Source organism: Pelecanus crispus, chromosome 1 (assembly GCF_030463565.1).
Source record: "Pelecanus crispus isolate bPelCri1 chromosome 1, bPelCri1.pri, whole genome shotgun sequence".
Taxonomy (NCBI): domain Eukaryota; kingdom Metazoa; phylum Chordata; class Aves; order Pelecaniformes; family Pelecanidae; genus Pelecanus; species Pelecanus crispus.
In genome coordinates this window covers 206,976,773-206,994,267 of record NC_134643.1, presented here as the reverse complement: position 1 = coordinate 206,994,267, position 17,495 = coordinate 206,976,773, and the positions used below count along the sequence as shown (strand labels likewise).

The 17,495-nt window shown below is 39.7% G+C and overlaps 1 protein-coding gene across 1 annotated transcript in view; it reads right to left on the bottom strand.

Annotated features, from left to right (window-relative positions):
• Positions 1–17,495, bottom strand: part of CRYL1 (crystallin lambda 1) — a 60,741-nt gene that overhangs the window by 15,978 nt on the left and 27,268 nt on the right. Inside the window, exons 4-5 of the mRNA XM_075726053.1 lie at positions 12,679–12,840; positions 8,382–8,576 (exon numbers count right to left, since the gene is read on the bottom strand). Coding sequence (XP_075582168.1) covers positions 8,382–8,576; positions 12,679–12,840 — 357 coding nt within the window. The remainder of the gene's footprint in view (positions 1–8,381; positions 8,577–12,678; positions 12,841–17,495) is intronic.

The window sequence follows — 17,495 nt, the reverse complement described above, 5'->3', positions numbered from 1 at the left end:
ATTTACTTGAGAAGAATAATATTTATTTTATGAGGTTGTTTTTCACCTACCAGAAAGATATGAATGAACTAAGACCTGTTCTAACCACTTCCATCAGATAAAGCTCGGTCTCAGGAACTTGTCCTCTTTATTCCCTGAGCCATAAAAACATCTTCTTCTGGTTAAGAAGGTGGAAGAGATGCTGAACTGCTTCTAATTTGTCTTCTCACCCTACCTTGAGGTGCTCTCCCTACTCAGTGCCTCCTTCTCCACAAGACCCTTTTGAGCTGCAGAATACAAGTATGTATAGCCATCTGCTTGGCCAAAGACAGGTCTTTTTCTGTTAACTTTCCCTCCCGCAGGGCCCTGTCCGAATGCCTCTTTACATTGCAGGGATCAGCTAGTGTTACAGGTGTGCAGGACAGCTCTCTTGACCTGCTGTAGACATTGACATCTGACCTAGACATCTAGAGTCTCTTTATAATCACCAGGGAGAAAAAAGAAATCACCATCCTAAAGCAGGCATCGAGAATACGTAAGATGAGTTGTGTCCTAAAAGGGCCTAATTCTCCTCACTGACTGAAAGATGACTAAGGAGCTTGGACGTCTAAGTCTACATTGTAGAAATCCCATCTTAACTGAGTTGAATCCCACACACAGTGTCTTCCCTGTGTTCATCAACTGCATCATCTACTGTTACTGTAAAAGAAAATGATAGGCCAAGGACCAACATACAGCTGGCCACAGACATCAAGTTTCATTATCTCAGGCTTAATAGAGCCTTTTATAAGAGTCAACCTCAAGTCTCGATCTGTTAGTAGGCATTGCTCCTACCAAAAACAAGCCTGGCTGAATCCCTATTGCAGGTGGCTTTTGAACTCCATCTTGAAAAGGAAATGATAATGTAATTATTAAGATCTACCCACCATATATGAACACACAGCTCTGGAAACAATTTAATTAGACATAAAATGGCAGGGATAAGGAAGGAAGCATTATTTTCTTCAACTTAAAGATAAGCCATAGGCATGGTAAAGTAACTCATCAAGAGGCAGACAGGAAGGTCTGCGGAAAGACAAGACTAAATGCAAACCTCAGACAGTGTTCAGATTATAGAACCAGCATCAGTGTAACTAACAACTTTCTGTGCAAGTTTTTTCCCCTGACATGGCAACACAACTTCTCTGAACAACATCAGCAAAGTCAACAAAAGCGCTCTTCTGTTGTGAGTGCTTCATCCAAACAATGAGTTGTGCTGGTAAAGCTGTGCTTGATGAGTGATTTTTTTTTTTTTTTCCCTAGCTGACATGGATTTGTGCACCAAAGATTAACCACAAGTTGCAGACAAGCATTTGAACCACAGCAGCAGTTAAAAACTGTAAACATAACATTAAAGAGTTAAGAGGCTCTTCAAACACTTCAGAATCATTGCAAATTAATTTTCAAATTAAAAACTGATTTACTTCTTTTGATACCATGGTCCTCAGCTTTGGTACTGACATTTGAAGACCACGAATCATGACATGAGTCAGAATCATGACATGAGTGCTTTGCTCTTGGCCTCTTGACTATAACTGCAATTTTATGCTAGAGCTGCTAAAAGGCAAAAATTGCTGCTACCAGAAGGAAAACATGACAGATCCCTCCAGTTGAGGGGTATATTGTTCTACACATGTGAGCTCAGTTTCTCTTTGTCACATAGACCCTCTTAAAGAAAAGCCTTTTACTTTTTCTCTTCAGAAATGAAAAACACATACATGAGAAACAAGTTAGACTGTCTTCCCCTAGGGAATAACCCTACTCCCACTTATGTTAAGGAGATCATAAGTTGGTGGAATGATTCAGCAGGGTGGGTGCAAGGTCAGAAAGGTGTCTTCCACAACGATCTGTGTATATACTAAGAAGTAAACAAGACAGAGTTCCAACCCAGTTTCATTAAGTCTAGGTGTGAAACAATCTTCCTAAGGGGATTTTTCATCCTCTTCATCCTGGTTAACCCTCCTTGTAAGCCTTCCCCTTGAGCACTTGTCAGAGGGAAGAGGAAGTGTGTTAGAGTTCACCAGAAGCTTTCAGAGCTACAGAATTAAGATCATAATTTTAAAAAAATTCCACCAAAATCCTCAGTGACCCCAATGGCCAGTAAAACTTCAAGATCTAGACTACCTCAGGATCCCTCCACACTTCTTATGACACCATTTATATACCACAATTCCATCTTCCTGGAGATTTCAATCTCCTGTGATGCCACAGTATTGTCTTAATGCTCCTTCAGTATTTTATTAGTGCTTCTCATCATGCAGGGACCCTTTTCTCCTTTCCAAAAACCTATGGCAGTTCTGCAGTCTCCACCTTTAGGCCCTGACCCAACCTGCTTCGTTTTAATCAACAGTCTTTACATCTGTGAGTCACACTCATATCGCAACTTCTGTCACTGACTTGGTTTGTAATCATGTTAAATGTGACATGGCCAAAAAAACAATCTTACTTTTTCTGATACTACCAATTCATCACGTTCTCCTACTCACTCCAGTCTGTCTATAGAGTTATTTTGAACTCCACTCCCTCCCGGGCCACATACGTTCTGTCTCCAAATTTGCCACTTCATCCTCTGTATCTCCAAAATCCAGTATTTTTTTTCTGATTGCCACTAATATATGCATTCTCTCTCAGCAGCACTTGTTACACCCTTCTCTTCACTACCACTTTAATCAAGTCACTTTGATCCACACCCTGATGAGATCTTTTTCCAGTCCTGTCATTTTGAGCATATGACTTTTCTCCTAGATCCCTCTACCAGCTCCATCTCTTTCCATTTCCTCATGTTTGAGAAACTTGTTGTCCTACACACTTCACACCTCTTTACTTTGCTGGCCTTTATATTCCTTCTTCCACGGCACCCTTACTCACCTCACTCTGTAAGACACACTTAGTATCAACACTATTTTTCTCCCTGGCCCTTTAAACTTCCTTTTATGATATCACCCTTTTATGAGGCACTGTAACTGGATGTTCAACCCTCTACCTTATCTTTGATCTTTTGGAAAGGTCCTCTGGATAACACTATAATACAATTATTAATAATAAGGAATTTGGAATTTAAAAAGTTGTGCCAGCATTTAAGGACTGCCAAGCTAGTCACCTGAGAAGGGAGAGGTACATAAATTAGGGACTGAAGCTAATGCATCTGATTGCTGTGAAAATGAACTAAAATGCATACACAGCCAAACCATGACTGTTTTTTTTCCAAAAGATTAATAAAAAATGGCAGAACTGCCCATTCTTCTTGCCTTTTACAATGACTATAACCTAAAAGAAAACCCACTTTTAAAGAAAACAATACATTAAGGCAGTACCAAAAGCTTATACATAGGAAAATACAGATTCTATAACTTATCATACAATCCATCATGCAAAATAGTTTTAGCAGGTTCTTAAAAGCAAATGAAACTCCTAAATTAGATCAGGGCTGAAAAACTGCTATATTTTCCTCACTATCTCTGCTGCTGTATTTCATGACCTCCTTGCAAATTCCAGGTGATGCTTAGAAAAATACTTCACCAACATAAGCTTCCACTCAGTAATCCACAGTAAAAGGACAGTCCTAGATGTTCACAGTAAGATTTGAGACTTCTGATCTAAAGCGCAGGTGAAACTGTTTGGTTGTTATTTTCTGGATGAAGTCAGCCAAAACTTTACCTTCAGAACAAAACAAAGTCAAGCTATTTAACTAACTTGCAACATAATCCCAAGCTACTATAGAATGTATTGGTACTGGTAAAAGTACAAAAGTAATAGTGTCGGCGGTGCAGAGTGCTTCCCAGGCAAATAAAGGCAATACGTCTCTGCTTCAAGGAGTTATGAACAAAATCAAATACACCAGTGAACACTGTCAATGGAGGCATGAGAAAGTAAATAAATGGTAACAAGGAATAACAGAGAAAGCTGTTTGAGATATTTTTCCCATTAGTGGCTACAGATTATTCCAATGGTTCCAAACTTATAGTATCAAAATTTAGGGTTGGGAAGAGAGGAATAAGGATCTTCAACCTCAACATCTCACAGTACATCTTTTACTCTCATCATAATTAGCTTTGCAACACTTCTACCAGAGACCTAACAATTAAAAAAATAAATAAGAAACCTACAAGAACCTCAATCTCACAGGTGCTATGTGGTCCTACAGAAAGTTCTCAAATACATGACCTTAAAGAGACAGACCAGAGTGTTCCCAGTATCTGCATTTCCATGGAATAAATGTGGAGCATGGGGAGACGGAGATAACCGATGCAATAAGTTCCTGCCACAAACACCTGCATTGCCCAAGTGCTTGTGACTTGCAAGTCAAAACAATGTTCAAAAAGACATCTTGTCACACGAAATGTAGCACTCCTGCCTCAAAGCACTTGCTTGAATACCTTCTTTTAGGCCCATAAATGAATCTATGGTCTTTGCTTCTAAGTTCTTGTAAAGTCAAACTTCTGCATCCTTAAATCCACATTCCTAATTATCCACGTGGCCAAAGTTCTCAACACTGAACCGTATGTCTTCAAATGAGTTTTCATTCTCCTACTTTTCTAAAAATCAGGATCAAAACCTTCAGGCCTCCTAATTTTTCACCACTGTAACTCTGTACTTCCCACTCCTGTATTTGGCCCAGTCCTGCATTCACAGCACTCATTTTGTGCCCAGCTTCAAAATTCCAGCCTCCCTGTGTATGCTCCTGGGGACCCCAGCACTTTTGGCAAAGACAAACTATATCCCAAAACCCGGATTTCTCATTGGTACTTTCACCATTTTGCCCTGAATTTTGCTTCTCTCTCTGCTCCAGCCTCAATGCCCAGATGCAATTTGAGCACCATGTGGAGAACCCAACCTGCTGGCAGGGCCTTACCTCAGATTTCTGGTTGTGTTATAGCCTCTCCTACTCTTGGACCCACATGGCAGAAGTTGGTGAGCCCCACACATACAGCAAGCAGCTATATTTACCACACTGCTTTCTATACAGCCCCATGCTGTATAGCTCATGCTCTGTATCAGAGCCCTTCTCCCATCGTATGATCCCTGTCCCATGCCTCACCCATCACACATCCCAACACAGCACTGCTAAAGAAAAGAGAGAGACTGGGGGGTCATCAGTTGCTGAGCTACATTTGGGAACTAAAACATATCCTTCAAGCTGCTCAGTCCATTTGTGATAAATTTTCCAGACAAATGTTGTTAGTACAGCTGTACCTGCATGTCTGTCCTACCACAAATGCCTTTTTTTTTTTTTAACAGTACATTAATACTTCTACCAGAGAAGCTTCTACTACTTTCTTAAATGAAATAAGCCCAACTGACCAAAAAAAACCAAACCCCAAAACCAAACCAAAACAACAACTATTAATTAGCATTACTAACTCTTTAAGTTTTGTGTATAAATAAGGCACAGAAAGCCTGGGTGTGCTAGCTTTGTGGAATTACCACCTAGCATCCACCTCTGTGCAGAAATGAAATAAAATCAGTATTTTGACTCAGTGTGTGGATTGGATTGTTGCATACCAGGTAACGAACTCCCTTTGTGAGACAAGAATGTGGCAAAGAACTGATACACTGCAGTGCAAATACAACAGTCCTCCAGCAACAACACAGATTTTTCTCAAGCATCACCATGTTAAAATTAAAGAAATCTGATCAGTTTATGATATGTAACTGTAAGCATACAAAGATACTTGTTCAGAGCTTTACAACCACTAATAAAACAAGTAAGTGTGAAATTATCTTTTATAGTTCTGTCTCATTGTTCTTTTACAATAGTCAAAAGCAATATACAATTATTAGCATCAAAACACCACAGTGTTCATAAGTAATGTCCTAAGAATGTCTGCATTCTGCATCCAAGCTGACTTGGATTGCCTCATCGAATACATGCAATTTATGTATCTAACCACAAAAGGATTAACAGTGTGGTCATTTTGGACACGAATGCTTTATTAACATGTCCCTCCTGCTAATACTCATAGTTTATCTTCCACTCCCAATGCTTCTCAGGGTAAGGAAAACTTCTGTTACCAGAAGGAATCAATGCTGGTAAAACTTGATTTTTAGGAGCTTCTCAAAGACTGAGAGCTGGGGAGGCTGACATTTTCAACAATAAGAACCAAAAAGTGACTTAACAATGAGAAGCAAGAAGTATTTTTCCCCACTCTGGAAGTGGAAACACCAAAAGACTTGCAATAAAAATGACTAAGTTGGCAGCACAACAGTAGGAACGCAGAAACTGCCCCAGGCCTGCAGCTCTCACCTATCTGCAGTGATTCTCTTCCCATCAAAAGCAGCGTGTAGCCTGAAGTCACACAGCTGAAACTATACACCTTTGACAGCCGGTATTTGGCCAGGCTTTTGGAATGGAAATACAGCTGAAGCTGTTACAGTTTAAACGTGTATTTGCCTGAAATGCAATAAAATTATACAAAAACAGAACAACTTGGAAACTTTGATGATGCACAAGGAAAGCAACTTTCATTAACTGTCAGTACTTCAAGCACTATTTTGTTACTATTCATATACCACCACCCACACAAAAAGCATCCATACAGGTCCATACTAAAGGTTCACCTCACATCAATACCTCTGTTCCGATAGTAGCCGATGAAGTGTTCTTACACTCTTTCCCTAACTGAAGACCAAATACAGGGTGATACTTTCAATGATATGTACTGCCACAGCTCCCAGCAGTCCAGTCTTCGAGACTTCGACAGCTGGAGGTTGCTTCTGCACGGTCTTCCTCTAACATGAACCCCTGAACCCACTCATATTTTTAGCATCCTAGGTTTCTATGGCAGCGACTTCCACAATGCAGTTTATGCCTCTCACAGACACGAAAGAATCCCACTAGATTTTTGAGGCATTACTTCCTCAGATACCTGTGCTAACCAAGGGTATGGTATCAATATGCCTACACATTATCAGATTTACTGGTCCACAGTTTCCCAACAATGCTTTGAACTTTTTTAAAAGAACTCAGATGTAAGTACTAACTTCCATTTCTGCAGTATTATGCTAGTTGATGTGTAAAAAGGTGCTTAAATCATATTTGAGTTTGGGGATTCTCAGATAAGTTCCATTTCTCCTCCACAGTCTGCCATTACTCATTTACTTTCCTGCTCCAAAAATCTTGTTCTTAGCATGACTTGTGCTACTTCTATGTCAGATCCCTCCCTTTCAAGGAAAGGCTACAGTGTGGAAACCTCCTTCACAATGAACATTGCAGTTCAGTTAGCTTTTTCACCATGAACTTACCTTCCTTGTTCACATTTTTTAGTAGTCATTTTTATTCTCAAAATCTTTTTTTCATCTGGGGTTATTAGGGTTCAAAAACAATTTAGAGATTACTATCCTTTCTGTCCTGTGTCTTTCAACATGATTACAGCTTTCTGAAGGGGTTTTGCTTATTACATACTTAAGACTTTGTATTAACTTTTTTAATAACAGAAACTTTTTTTTTTAGTTTAAAGAAACGTTTCCAGTAGAAGATCAGTTCCTTCCTAACAATATTGGTTTACTTATTATTATTCACCACCTCCTTTATACTGTTGTAATGTGTTGCTATGGAAGCTAACTAGATGTAAGCAAAATCAGTTCAGCAACTATGTTTAGATACTGCTTTGGAAAAAGAGTTACTTTGTTTATGATATGTTAATATTACCGTAGTTTTAAGATCTTTACCTATATTTGTGTGCATGGTTGTTTTAAACAGCTTGAAGAATCAAAACACTCTCCACGACAAAACAGTAAGCCCTACTCAAGCCCAACTGAATCTCTTCTCAACAGAACAGCAACAGACTCATAATTCAGCTCTTCCTGATGAAAGATCAGACTTTGCAGCACAGAACAGGTAACTGTGGGAAAAGCTGAAGGGGCACAAACAAATGATTCTCAGCTAGAAGTCTGAATGGGCAGGAGGAGGAGAAATCTATCTTTTAACTACAAGTATCAAATAACTGTTGAACCTGGGAGTGCAATTCCTGAAAGGCCAAAGAGAAAACCAAATGGTTATTTTCATAACCACTGCACAGTAGGCCAGCAACATTCAGAAAATAACAGAAAATGGTGAGACAACCTAGAAAAAAAGAAAAATCAGTATTTTGATTTCTGTGCTTTTAAGATTGTTCTTTTGATTGTTCTGAAACGACAGCATTCTGAAAAGAAAGCAGCATAAAGGATAGTTGTTATGATCATATCACTTTGTTTTTCCCAGTCTTTGCTATCTATAACTGACATCACTTTGTACTGTTTTAATTTATATGTTACTATGTATTTCATGTTTATAAGGGTCAGTTTAACAAAGATGACACAAATTTATAGGAAAATTAAATACATAATCTCGCCTGTAGAAATTGAAAAAAAACATATATACATACACCCACAAGTCTCCAGGATTCACTTATCACTGCGTACTGGAGCCGATTCAGAACAAACCCCTCAATTTCTCTGTTTAGTTTGACAGGAGATTGACCAATCTTCTTCATCAGGGCATATGTTCTCTCTGTAGTAGAAGGATCTGTTTCTGGATGAGGAACAATCTCAACCAATGGCACAAAGTAAGGTGGATTTACCTCAAAAAGAAATACAAAAGAAAAATGTCAACTATCAACAGATTAACAGAACAATATAAAGCATCTTTATAGCTTGCCATTAGCATGGATATTTTTCCCATGAACACAGTAGGCCTGATCTTCAGACCCTGAAAGACTTCACCAATCCAATGAAAGCTAGTATATTAATTAAAAATTAATAAAATAATTAATCTTGCCTTAAATCTAACTCTGTTTAACCCCAGCAAAGTTCATGGAGCTACACTAAAGATGATAGCACTCAAACAGTGCCAGAAGACTTTATACTGACTTGAGTAATCGATGTTTTCTCAGTGTTCAAGCTGTTTGTTGTTGTAAGACATATGGCCACCACCTGTCTTTCCAAATGAAGCAAGGCATTTCCTTTTTGATATTCAGGAACTCTGTAACAAAATCATTGCTAAACACCACCTGTGAGATGCAACACTTAATATATAAGCTGCTACTGGCGCAAGCCTGTAAATATATGCTGAACACAGTAACAGGTATCACATAAAAACATACTTCAAAAAAGTTGCAGAACAGGTTACCTACAAACACCATACCTACTTTAAAAAAAAAAAAAAATTACCTCTCCCTTACTCTTCCTAAATGTAATTTCTCATCAATACCTTTGTGTAATGTATTTTTGAAGTAATAAACAAAAAAGTCTAAAGAACATCCAGAAACAGTTAAAAGCTCTTCAGGTCATAGTGTTACAGGCAGTAACACTGCCTGCATGCTCTTTCCAAAAGCAGCAGTCCTTCAGTCATATTCTTAAGGTGTTAAACAGCTCTCAGTCTAGTTTCCAGGCAATAGAAGGAGCTAACATATCATAAATTACTACCAGAAATAACATTGACATTTAAAGGATGGTAATTAAGTACTGATTCTTTCACCATCCTCCCTTTATAGTCAACTGCTCTTAACTGTGCTCATGTAAATGCAAGCACAGGATTCAGTCACAGCAATGTGCAAGCAGTCTTTCCTCTAAGTTCTTTCTTTTCAGTACTTACATGGCTCCTTTTACTATAGGGTCTGACCAACGCATAACCTGTTATAAGCTACGTCTACTCTAACTACTGATGTAACACACTTACTTCACCCCTTTTAAAGTGCCTTGTGTTCCAACAAACTTTCGCACATCAGTCTCTCTGGCAGTGCCACCACCAGCGCCAAGAATGGTGTGATGGACACCATTGCAGGTGTGGTGCCAGGCAATTTAGCAAGACCCAAACCACTGCAAGCACCAAGAAGTTCTCTGAAGGCTTTTCTAACCCTTAAGTATATCACAGGTTCCAATCAGGAAGAGGACAAGTTAATTGTTGAGAGAGACTGAGGCTATTATAAATTTCTTCCAAGATTAGTGTTGACAGTCATCTTACTGAAATATTCTATTTCATGAACTTGGCACGGGGAGTATACATATGAGCACACTGAGGAGACTTAGGAAGACAATTTTTTAGGATTGAGATAATAGATGCTGGTAAAAACTAAAAGTGGCAAAATGTGGATGAAATTGAAGGTTTCTAAAAATGAGAGAGGGAATGCAAAGCCTTTCTTCAGGGAGCAGAAAGGCATACCTTACTCAGCCTAATAAAATGAAAGCTAAGAAAGGCTACGACAAAGTAAACACAGAGAAAGAATTAAGCTACACAAAAGCTGCCAACAAATATCAAATTAATTTTAATGGACTGTTAATAAGATTGGAACAAAAATTAGTAGACAAACAATTTCCAACAGGAGTAGTGGAGTTAAAAAAAAAAAAATCTACTGGGTAGAGTTTAATGCATTTTTAAGGTGATTTGATTACATGGTTTCCTGTACAGCAAGGAACTTCACTCAATGGCACACAGTCTCCTCGAACTCCATATTTCTAGCTGTGGGACCTAGCAGGCATATACAGTACATGAGCAATGAACTGCTCTGCAGAAGACCTCTATCAATACACTGCCTGAAACTGCTTGCAGAGAACAGCTGTACCTACAAGTATTGTATGCATTTCTATCATACAGCTGTGCTATGGGATTTCATTTATTTTTTCTAATTACTGAACCTATTGCTATGTTAAGCAAAGGGATGAGCTCCTTCTACCTTACGGGCATTTAATTTCATTTCATTTCTCCTCAACACGCTCACCTGTGCCAGAGGCTTTACAACTTTAGCTTTCAATTTTTCTGGTATATCAAATTCCACACTTGTTTTCACAGTGTCTTCCAGAGCTGCTTGCCTCCTGCAGCCACCATTCCTCATGTCCTACTGTCATGTTCAAGATGTTAGTAAGGCCATGGTTAAAACAAAAACCACCAAAAGCCAACAACTACTACGGAGCAAGCAGGTTTCTTGATACAACAGATGCAGAAAGGCCCCTGGAAGAATACAGTTTCTCCAGTACACTCCCCTTTGAGTGAAGCTGAGATTACTAAGAAAATAGTCTCAGTTGGATTGCAAAGCCATTTCAGAACAATTAGACATTTTAAGGCACTCCAGAGTATTTGCTTTGGAAAATACATATATCCTTGCAACAGCAAGCTAGAAATTGTTTACAAAGGGACTAGCTACCTTTCCAGATCTGATAAAACCTGGTTTCAGGAGTGGCTCCTATGAAGACTGCAGCTCAGACTAAACAAGTCAACTGGTACAGACCAACTTGGGAAAACAGTAAGAAAGAGTAATGTAAAATCAAAGACTGACAAACAGTCAGAGAATAGGCTGAAGCCTAGGAATTGGTTAAAAAAACCAAATCACCGTGATAGTTACTTAATACAGAATCTAGAAGAGACATTATCTCTTCTCTTGCACCACAAAGTTACAACCCTGGAAATATGGGATAAGGAACTACTGAATTTTAGACTGGAGAAAGGCTAAACCTAGGCACAGATACCAACTTTGAAGTTTGACTTTTTTTGTTTGTTTGTTTTAATTAAAAGGGGATGAAAACTAATTTTACAAAAAGAAACCAATCCTTTTGTTCCTTTTGCTTCCCAGTCACCCCAGGGCACAATGGTGGTGGTGGAGGGGTGTCAGAAAGGGACTGACAAAATGCTTTGACACTGTAGTATTAGGCTACAGGTAGCTGTAGAGGCATTACAGTAAAGTAGTGCTGTACTGTTGTGTTCACGCTGCCACTCTTGAGCGTGCCCAGGGAACTGACGTTTACTTTACACCCTGAGGGATGCCCTGGAGAGACATGTAGTTACCAGACTGCAGAGAGCAGAGCAGTACCTTTCTCCAGATACTGCACACCTTCATAACAACGGTCCTCTTAACTGACCTGTCAAACACCAGACTAACATTAGGCTAACAAATTCATTAGCTACTGAGTAGTGGAAAACAGAAGCAGTAAGAATCCCAGTGATCAAGACAAAATGCTCTTCCATGCTGAGGAGAGATGTGATAAACTGCTGTCTGGCAGCCCCACACAGACCTCTACAGAGGCTCACAGGTGCCCTTCAGCATTTTGAGGTTCTGCTGCCACTTCTAGTCATGCCATTTCTGCATCACTGCCCTGTCCCAGCTGGTCACAAAGCATGCAAATTCAGCCCCTAGTACAATTTGTTCCATTTCATCCACCTGCTTTTCCTCTTCAGGTATACTTCTTCTGCATCGGAAGTCTGAAGAAACAAGAGTCAAAAGCTTCCATCTTTCATCAACATTACCTGACAAGCACATGCAGCTCACTGGATCCTTACTGTTACCCAACAGTAGCTGAAAAAGGGTACTAGAAAAGACTAATGATGCCACAAGAAGAAAGTAGGGAATTTTTATAGGTTTGTCGTCAAAACACAGAATTCCTAGATTTTGAGAACCAGTAGTTTGAGTAACACAGAATAATATGAGCACAACAGCTTACAGAGAATGTATCTTGAGCCAACAGTATGAAACATGCATACATCCTCTCAATTTAGCAGATGCTGCTGCTCACAGAATGACCAAACTAAACCTCTTCTGATAAGTCAGGCCCCTGCACACTAATGATGGCACACAAGCACTCCAAATATCCTTCTATATCTCTCAGTCTGCAGGGAAGAGTTTGGGATACAATTTAGTTAAACACCTGTACTACTACTACTACTACAAAAATAAAACATGCCATCATACTTACAGGATGTGACACAATACACTGCCTAACATGTTTAAGGCCAGTGAACAATTTGCTGGGTAAGAGACAAGAGGTCGAGCTGCTCAAGATAACATTGTCACCAACAATAAGATCTAACTGACCGAAAATCTTCTTTTTCAGTTCCAGGTTCTCCGGAGTACATTCCTGGAATAAAAACAAAAAATCAGTTATTAGAAATCTTCTAGTTCAACAGATTTATCCATTTCAGACTTCACTGATACCACCCTGACACCTAGGAACTCAGCACAAACCATCTATTTTAATCAGCCTAGATATACCAGTGAGCCATAACACAACAATACCTTCCCACATGGAAATGGAAAGCCCAAGAGTTTCTCTATAGCAGAAGATGGACCTCCACACACCACAGGAGATCTAACACAAAACAAACTATTCTGCTTTGTTTAAAATATAGACTCTTACTCACACACAAAGATAAAACAGCATGGAGGAGTAAGACCTGGTCTCCATTTTTTTAAGAGTATCTCACGTGATAGAAGTCAGTATTCACACAAGATGGAAGTGAATAGGTGTATCTTAAAAGAAGACAAACAAACTTACAATCTCCAGAACTATGGCAGGAGATTCCAAGGTACAGTTCTGGAACCTGCACTGAAACACCTCTCAGTGACCCTCACACTTAAAAAGCTCAAATATCTCCACTCATTTCAAGTCCGAGAAAGATTTCTGAAGTAGAATGCACACTATCAGAATTTTTCCCAAAGCTATTGAGCATGTTCAGCTCTGCAGTATTGCGTGCAATTTCACATGTATGAGCCAAGAGCCACATGTATGAGCCAATCTACAGTCACTAGAATTTCAAAGTTAACCCCAGGAGCTGCCTGAAGGAGAGCATGCAGAAGTCCAACAGTCTGGGAGCAATGCAGACAGGGGAGAATAACTACAGTGAATCCCACAATCAACAGGAAAGACTTCAGTCTACGAGAAGAAAACGGGGGAACAAAGCCAGCTTGTTTTCTGGGTTTTTTGGAAAGGTTTTAAAAAATCAAAACAGGATCCCAAACTTGAAAAACCACAGCTTTCCCATTAAAACACACAGAAAATACCTGCTCTTTTCCAACTCTAACATTCTTCCACCAGTCAGTAGTTCATTCTGTCCTTCCTGTTATGCTGAACTGCACATGAAGGTATGGAAAATGGCTATACATTTAATATAATCCAAAATTTACATTTAATACCTGCAGCTTCAGACAGACTCTGTGGCAGGAATGCCCAGGGCCAGAGTTTTCAACCCAGTAAATGGGTTTAAAGTAATTTGAAGTATTAAATATAGGCAAGTGGCCTGGAACAGTACTAAAAGTTCCACGATGCAAGAGAGAGAAACGAAGTCATTTAAGAACTCCAGATAGAGCCCAAAGTAATAGACTGCCTTATCAAAACAAATTGATACTCTGCTTATAATTCTAGGATCCCTGCTTGTTGGTTAAGTTTAAATAGTTTCTTTTAGTAAAGCCAAAAGTGAAGAGAACTCTGCAGATACTGCTCAGGATAATAGAAGAGTTGCTCTGAATAGGTTTATTGTGAACTTGAAACTCTAAGCCTCCTCTCACATGAGATGATAATCAAAAAGGCAAACTCAGATCTGCTGGAAACTCAAACCTGCCATGGTTACGTAAGGTTTCTGAATGGGCCATTTGCTTGAAGTTTCTCGTATAGTGTCACAATTGTATTCAGACTGTTGGACCACTGCAATAAAGTTTCTGTCCTTATCAAGCATGCAATTATCTTCTCAGAGACACCAATTCCCTGAAGAACAGGGGGAAAATTAAGCTATAAACAATCCATTAAACAGGAACCTCGCTTGCTGTCAGTTATGGAGCCTGGAGAGGTCTGAAGCTATTCTGTTTACCCTGAGAAAGAGAAGATCAAACAGTGAGCAGAGAAGATATGGTTTTAAAGCCACGACAGTCTCTCTCAGAATCAGTACAAAGAGGTTAGCATACACCTCCGTGCATTTTAAGTGACACTGTATATTTCTGTGCCCTTTCTGTAGAGAAGATCACACTTCTCGTTTGCAGTGAACAGTACACCTTTATTCCAAGGCCTGAGCACCTGAAAAAGGTTGCTACTAACCTCACTTCCAATTTAAACTTTATTAGACATCTTTTTTAACAGCCTGATCAGAACACGACAGTTGTTAATTTTTAAAAAACACCTCCTGGAAGAGTTGTATTGAATTAAAGGCTTAAATGTAATAGGCATTATGCTATTCAAATACATGTTCAGAGAACACATAGCAGCTACCTGACCAGGCTATGAACTCTTAAAGAACTACACAAAGATAAACACGTACTAGACTCTCTCCCTAGCAGACAACACTGATACCCAGACAGGTGATTGAGGTCTAGTTGCCCCTAATTAAAAAGTTGCACTCACATGACACAACCCCTTGAATGCCAGTACATGGAAAGCTATGGAGCTTAAACTATCTGTTTAAATCCAGCATCTTTGTGTTTTTGTACAGGCCTTCCCCACCACACTATCCACCATCTGTGCTCCCACACATGTCCATGCTCATCTAAGCGCACAACTTCCTTTACTTATATTTAAATGCTGGCATCTACCCAGGTTCCTTCTATCCATTCTCAGATATGCCAAGGTAGCAACTCACCTGTACCACCTTCTAGGAAAACACTCCCCAAAACACTATCTTGCAAAATATCTTCTCCTTACACTAGCAATGGGAATCGCTGCCAAGGCCGTGGACTTATTAGCGTTGGGAGGTGAAAGAAACAAAGCATAGCCTGAAGTAAAGCACTGCAACACAGTGGTATGGTTCTAAAATAAGTGGTATTGTCCTATACAAGCATGGCAGTATAAGATGAAAGTCAAAGATTTAAACTGGCATGGAGAAGGTCGAAGATTAGCAACCATTCAACAACAAGCAAGCCATTTCCTGTAAGAGCATCTGGAGATGCTGTCACAGGGAGCAGCACTGAGCCTTCTCAATAGCAAGTATGGAGTCTGATGGTAGTCACCAAGCATAAGGAATTGCTGAATAAAGAAGTTTGAAAGTCACAGTTGCACAATGATGAGTTCCCATCTCCTGACTAGATTCTGGCTGCTGCATATCCAAAGCATAATCAAGAAAATATTTCTTCCCTGGCAATCTTAATATGAAAATTTATGATAATGTAAATTCCTGCAAGTGAAGATAGATCAATCTTGAGCTCTACTAGACCCCTCTTCATGCCAGGACTGTATCCTATGCCATAGGATTCTTCCAAGCAGATTTTGGCCTGAACAGGCCAAAGTTATCTCCCCTGAAGGCCAGGGCTGTAATCCCACCTTTTGTCTTGCTACTCCTCTCAGGATCCTCAACTCCACCATCTCATGGTCACTGTAGCCAAGGCTTCCCTCCAACCTTCACATCTTCAACAAGTTCTTCCTTGTTTGTAAGTATGAGGTCCAGCACAGCACATCCCCTCTTCTGCTCCTCAACCACCTGCGTCAGGAAGTTACCATGAATGCATTCCAGAATCCTCCTGAACTGTTTGTGCTCTCCTGCGCTGTCCCTCCAGCAGATATGGATGTCGTTGAAGCCCCACCATGAAGACAAGAGCCTGTGAATGTGAGGCTTCTTCCAGTTGTCCGAAGAAAGCCTTTTCTTCCTGATCAGGTGGTCTGTGGCAGACATCTACCACAATGTCTTCCGCATTGGTGTTCCTGTTAATCCTGACCCATAAACTCTCAGCTGGATCCTCACTCAAACCAAGTCAGAGCTCTGTGCATGCTAGCTCACAGCATGTAATAAATACCCTAGGCAGCCATTCCTCTCCTACCTTCATCTTGAACCACCTAGCCCCCAAAACCTGTACTTCACTGCCATGCGGCAGCTGCTACAGCAAGAGTGCCCTGTAGCCTTGCCCTAACCACAACTGACATAGAAAATCATTTTCAAAAGTTCCGTGACTTCCCTCTTCTCAGTAAATTCAATAGGGCTTCCAGTAGCAGGTAAACTGTGTATAAGCCATAGCCGCTTTGATTGCTACAAGGACTCTTCATCTTCTGCAGTTAAGTGAGGATCTCCAAACATGCCACAAACCCTGGCTCTGTTCCTCTATTTATACACATACAATTTACAGCATTTTAAGTGGTCACAGCTTTTCAGTGTTGCGATTTAGCTGACAATTTTGAGGCACTTCTGCAGAACAGTTCCCAGAGTCAAGTGACAGCAATCCTCTCCTTTCACAGAATGAAGACATAGCAGCAGCTTCCAGAGCACCAAACTATCTCACAAGCTGGACCCAGACTATCAGCACTCCTGTGACAGGAACCACATTATATCCAGCTTTTTGTGGGAATATGAAGATCTTCACAGGATTAAGAGACAAAGACTTCTGAATCTCAGAAAAGCAGCTTTTCTGAAAGTTTTGGTGCCTAATCCATTTATACAAATACTTTCATTATCTTCTATAGTTACAATCCACTAGAAAAAGAACTTCACAGGAAATACTTCAGGCATAACTGTTTTATTTTCAATCTACCAAGTCACTTTAGCATGTTGTATTTCTAAAACAAAGCCTGATTAACATAAACCTACATAAAGCAGGGACCTGTGGATTTTAAACAGCATTCAGGTTATCTGTATAAAGACAGACATTAAAAATACCTGAAAAGGAGACTTGGAAATTTAATTAAATGAAACATAGATTTCAAAGCACTATTGCTATAGCTAGCAACCATACAGTCAAATACAACAATTCCATATAATTTTACCACATCTAAATAATAATAATAATGAAAAGATTCTTTGAAAAACCTAGTTGACTTCAGGA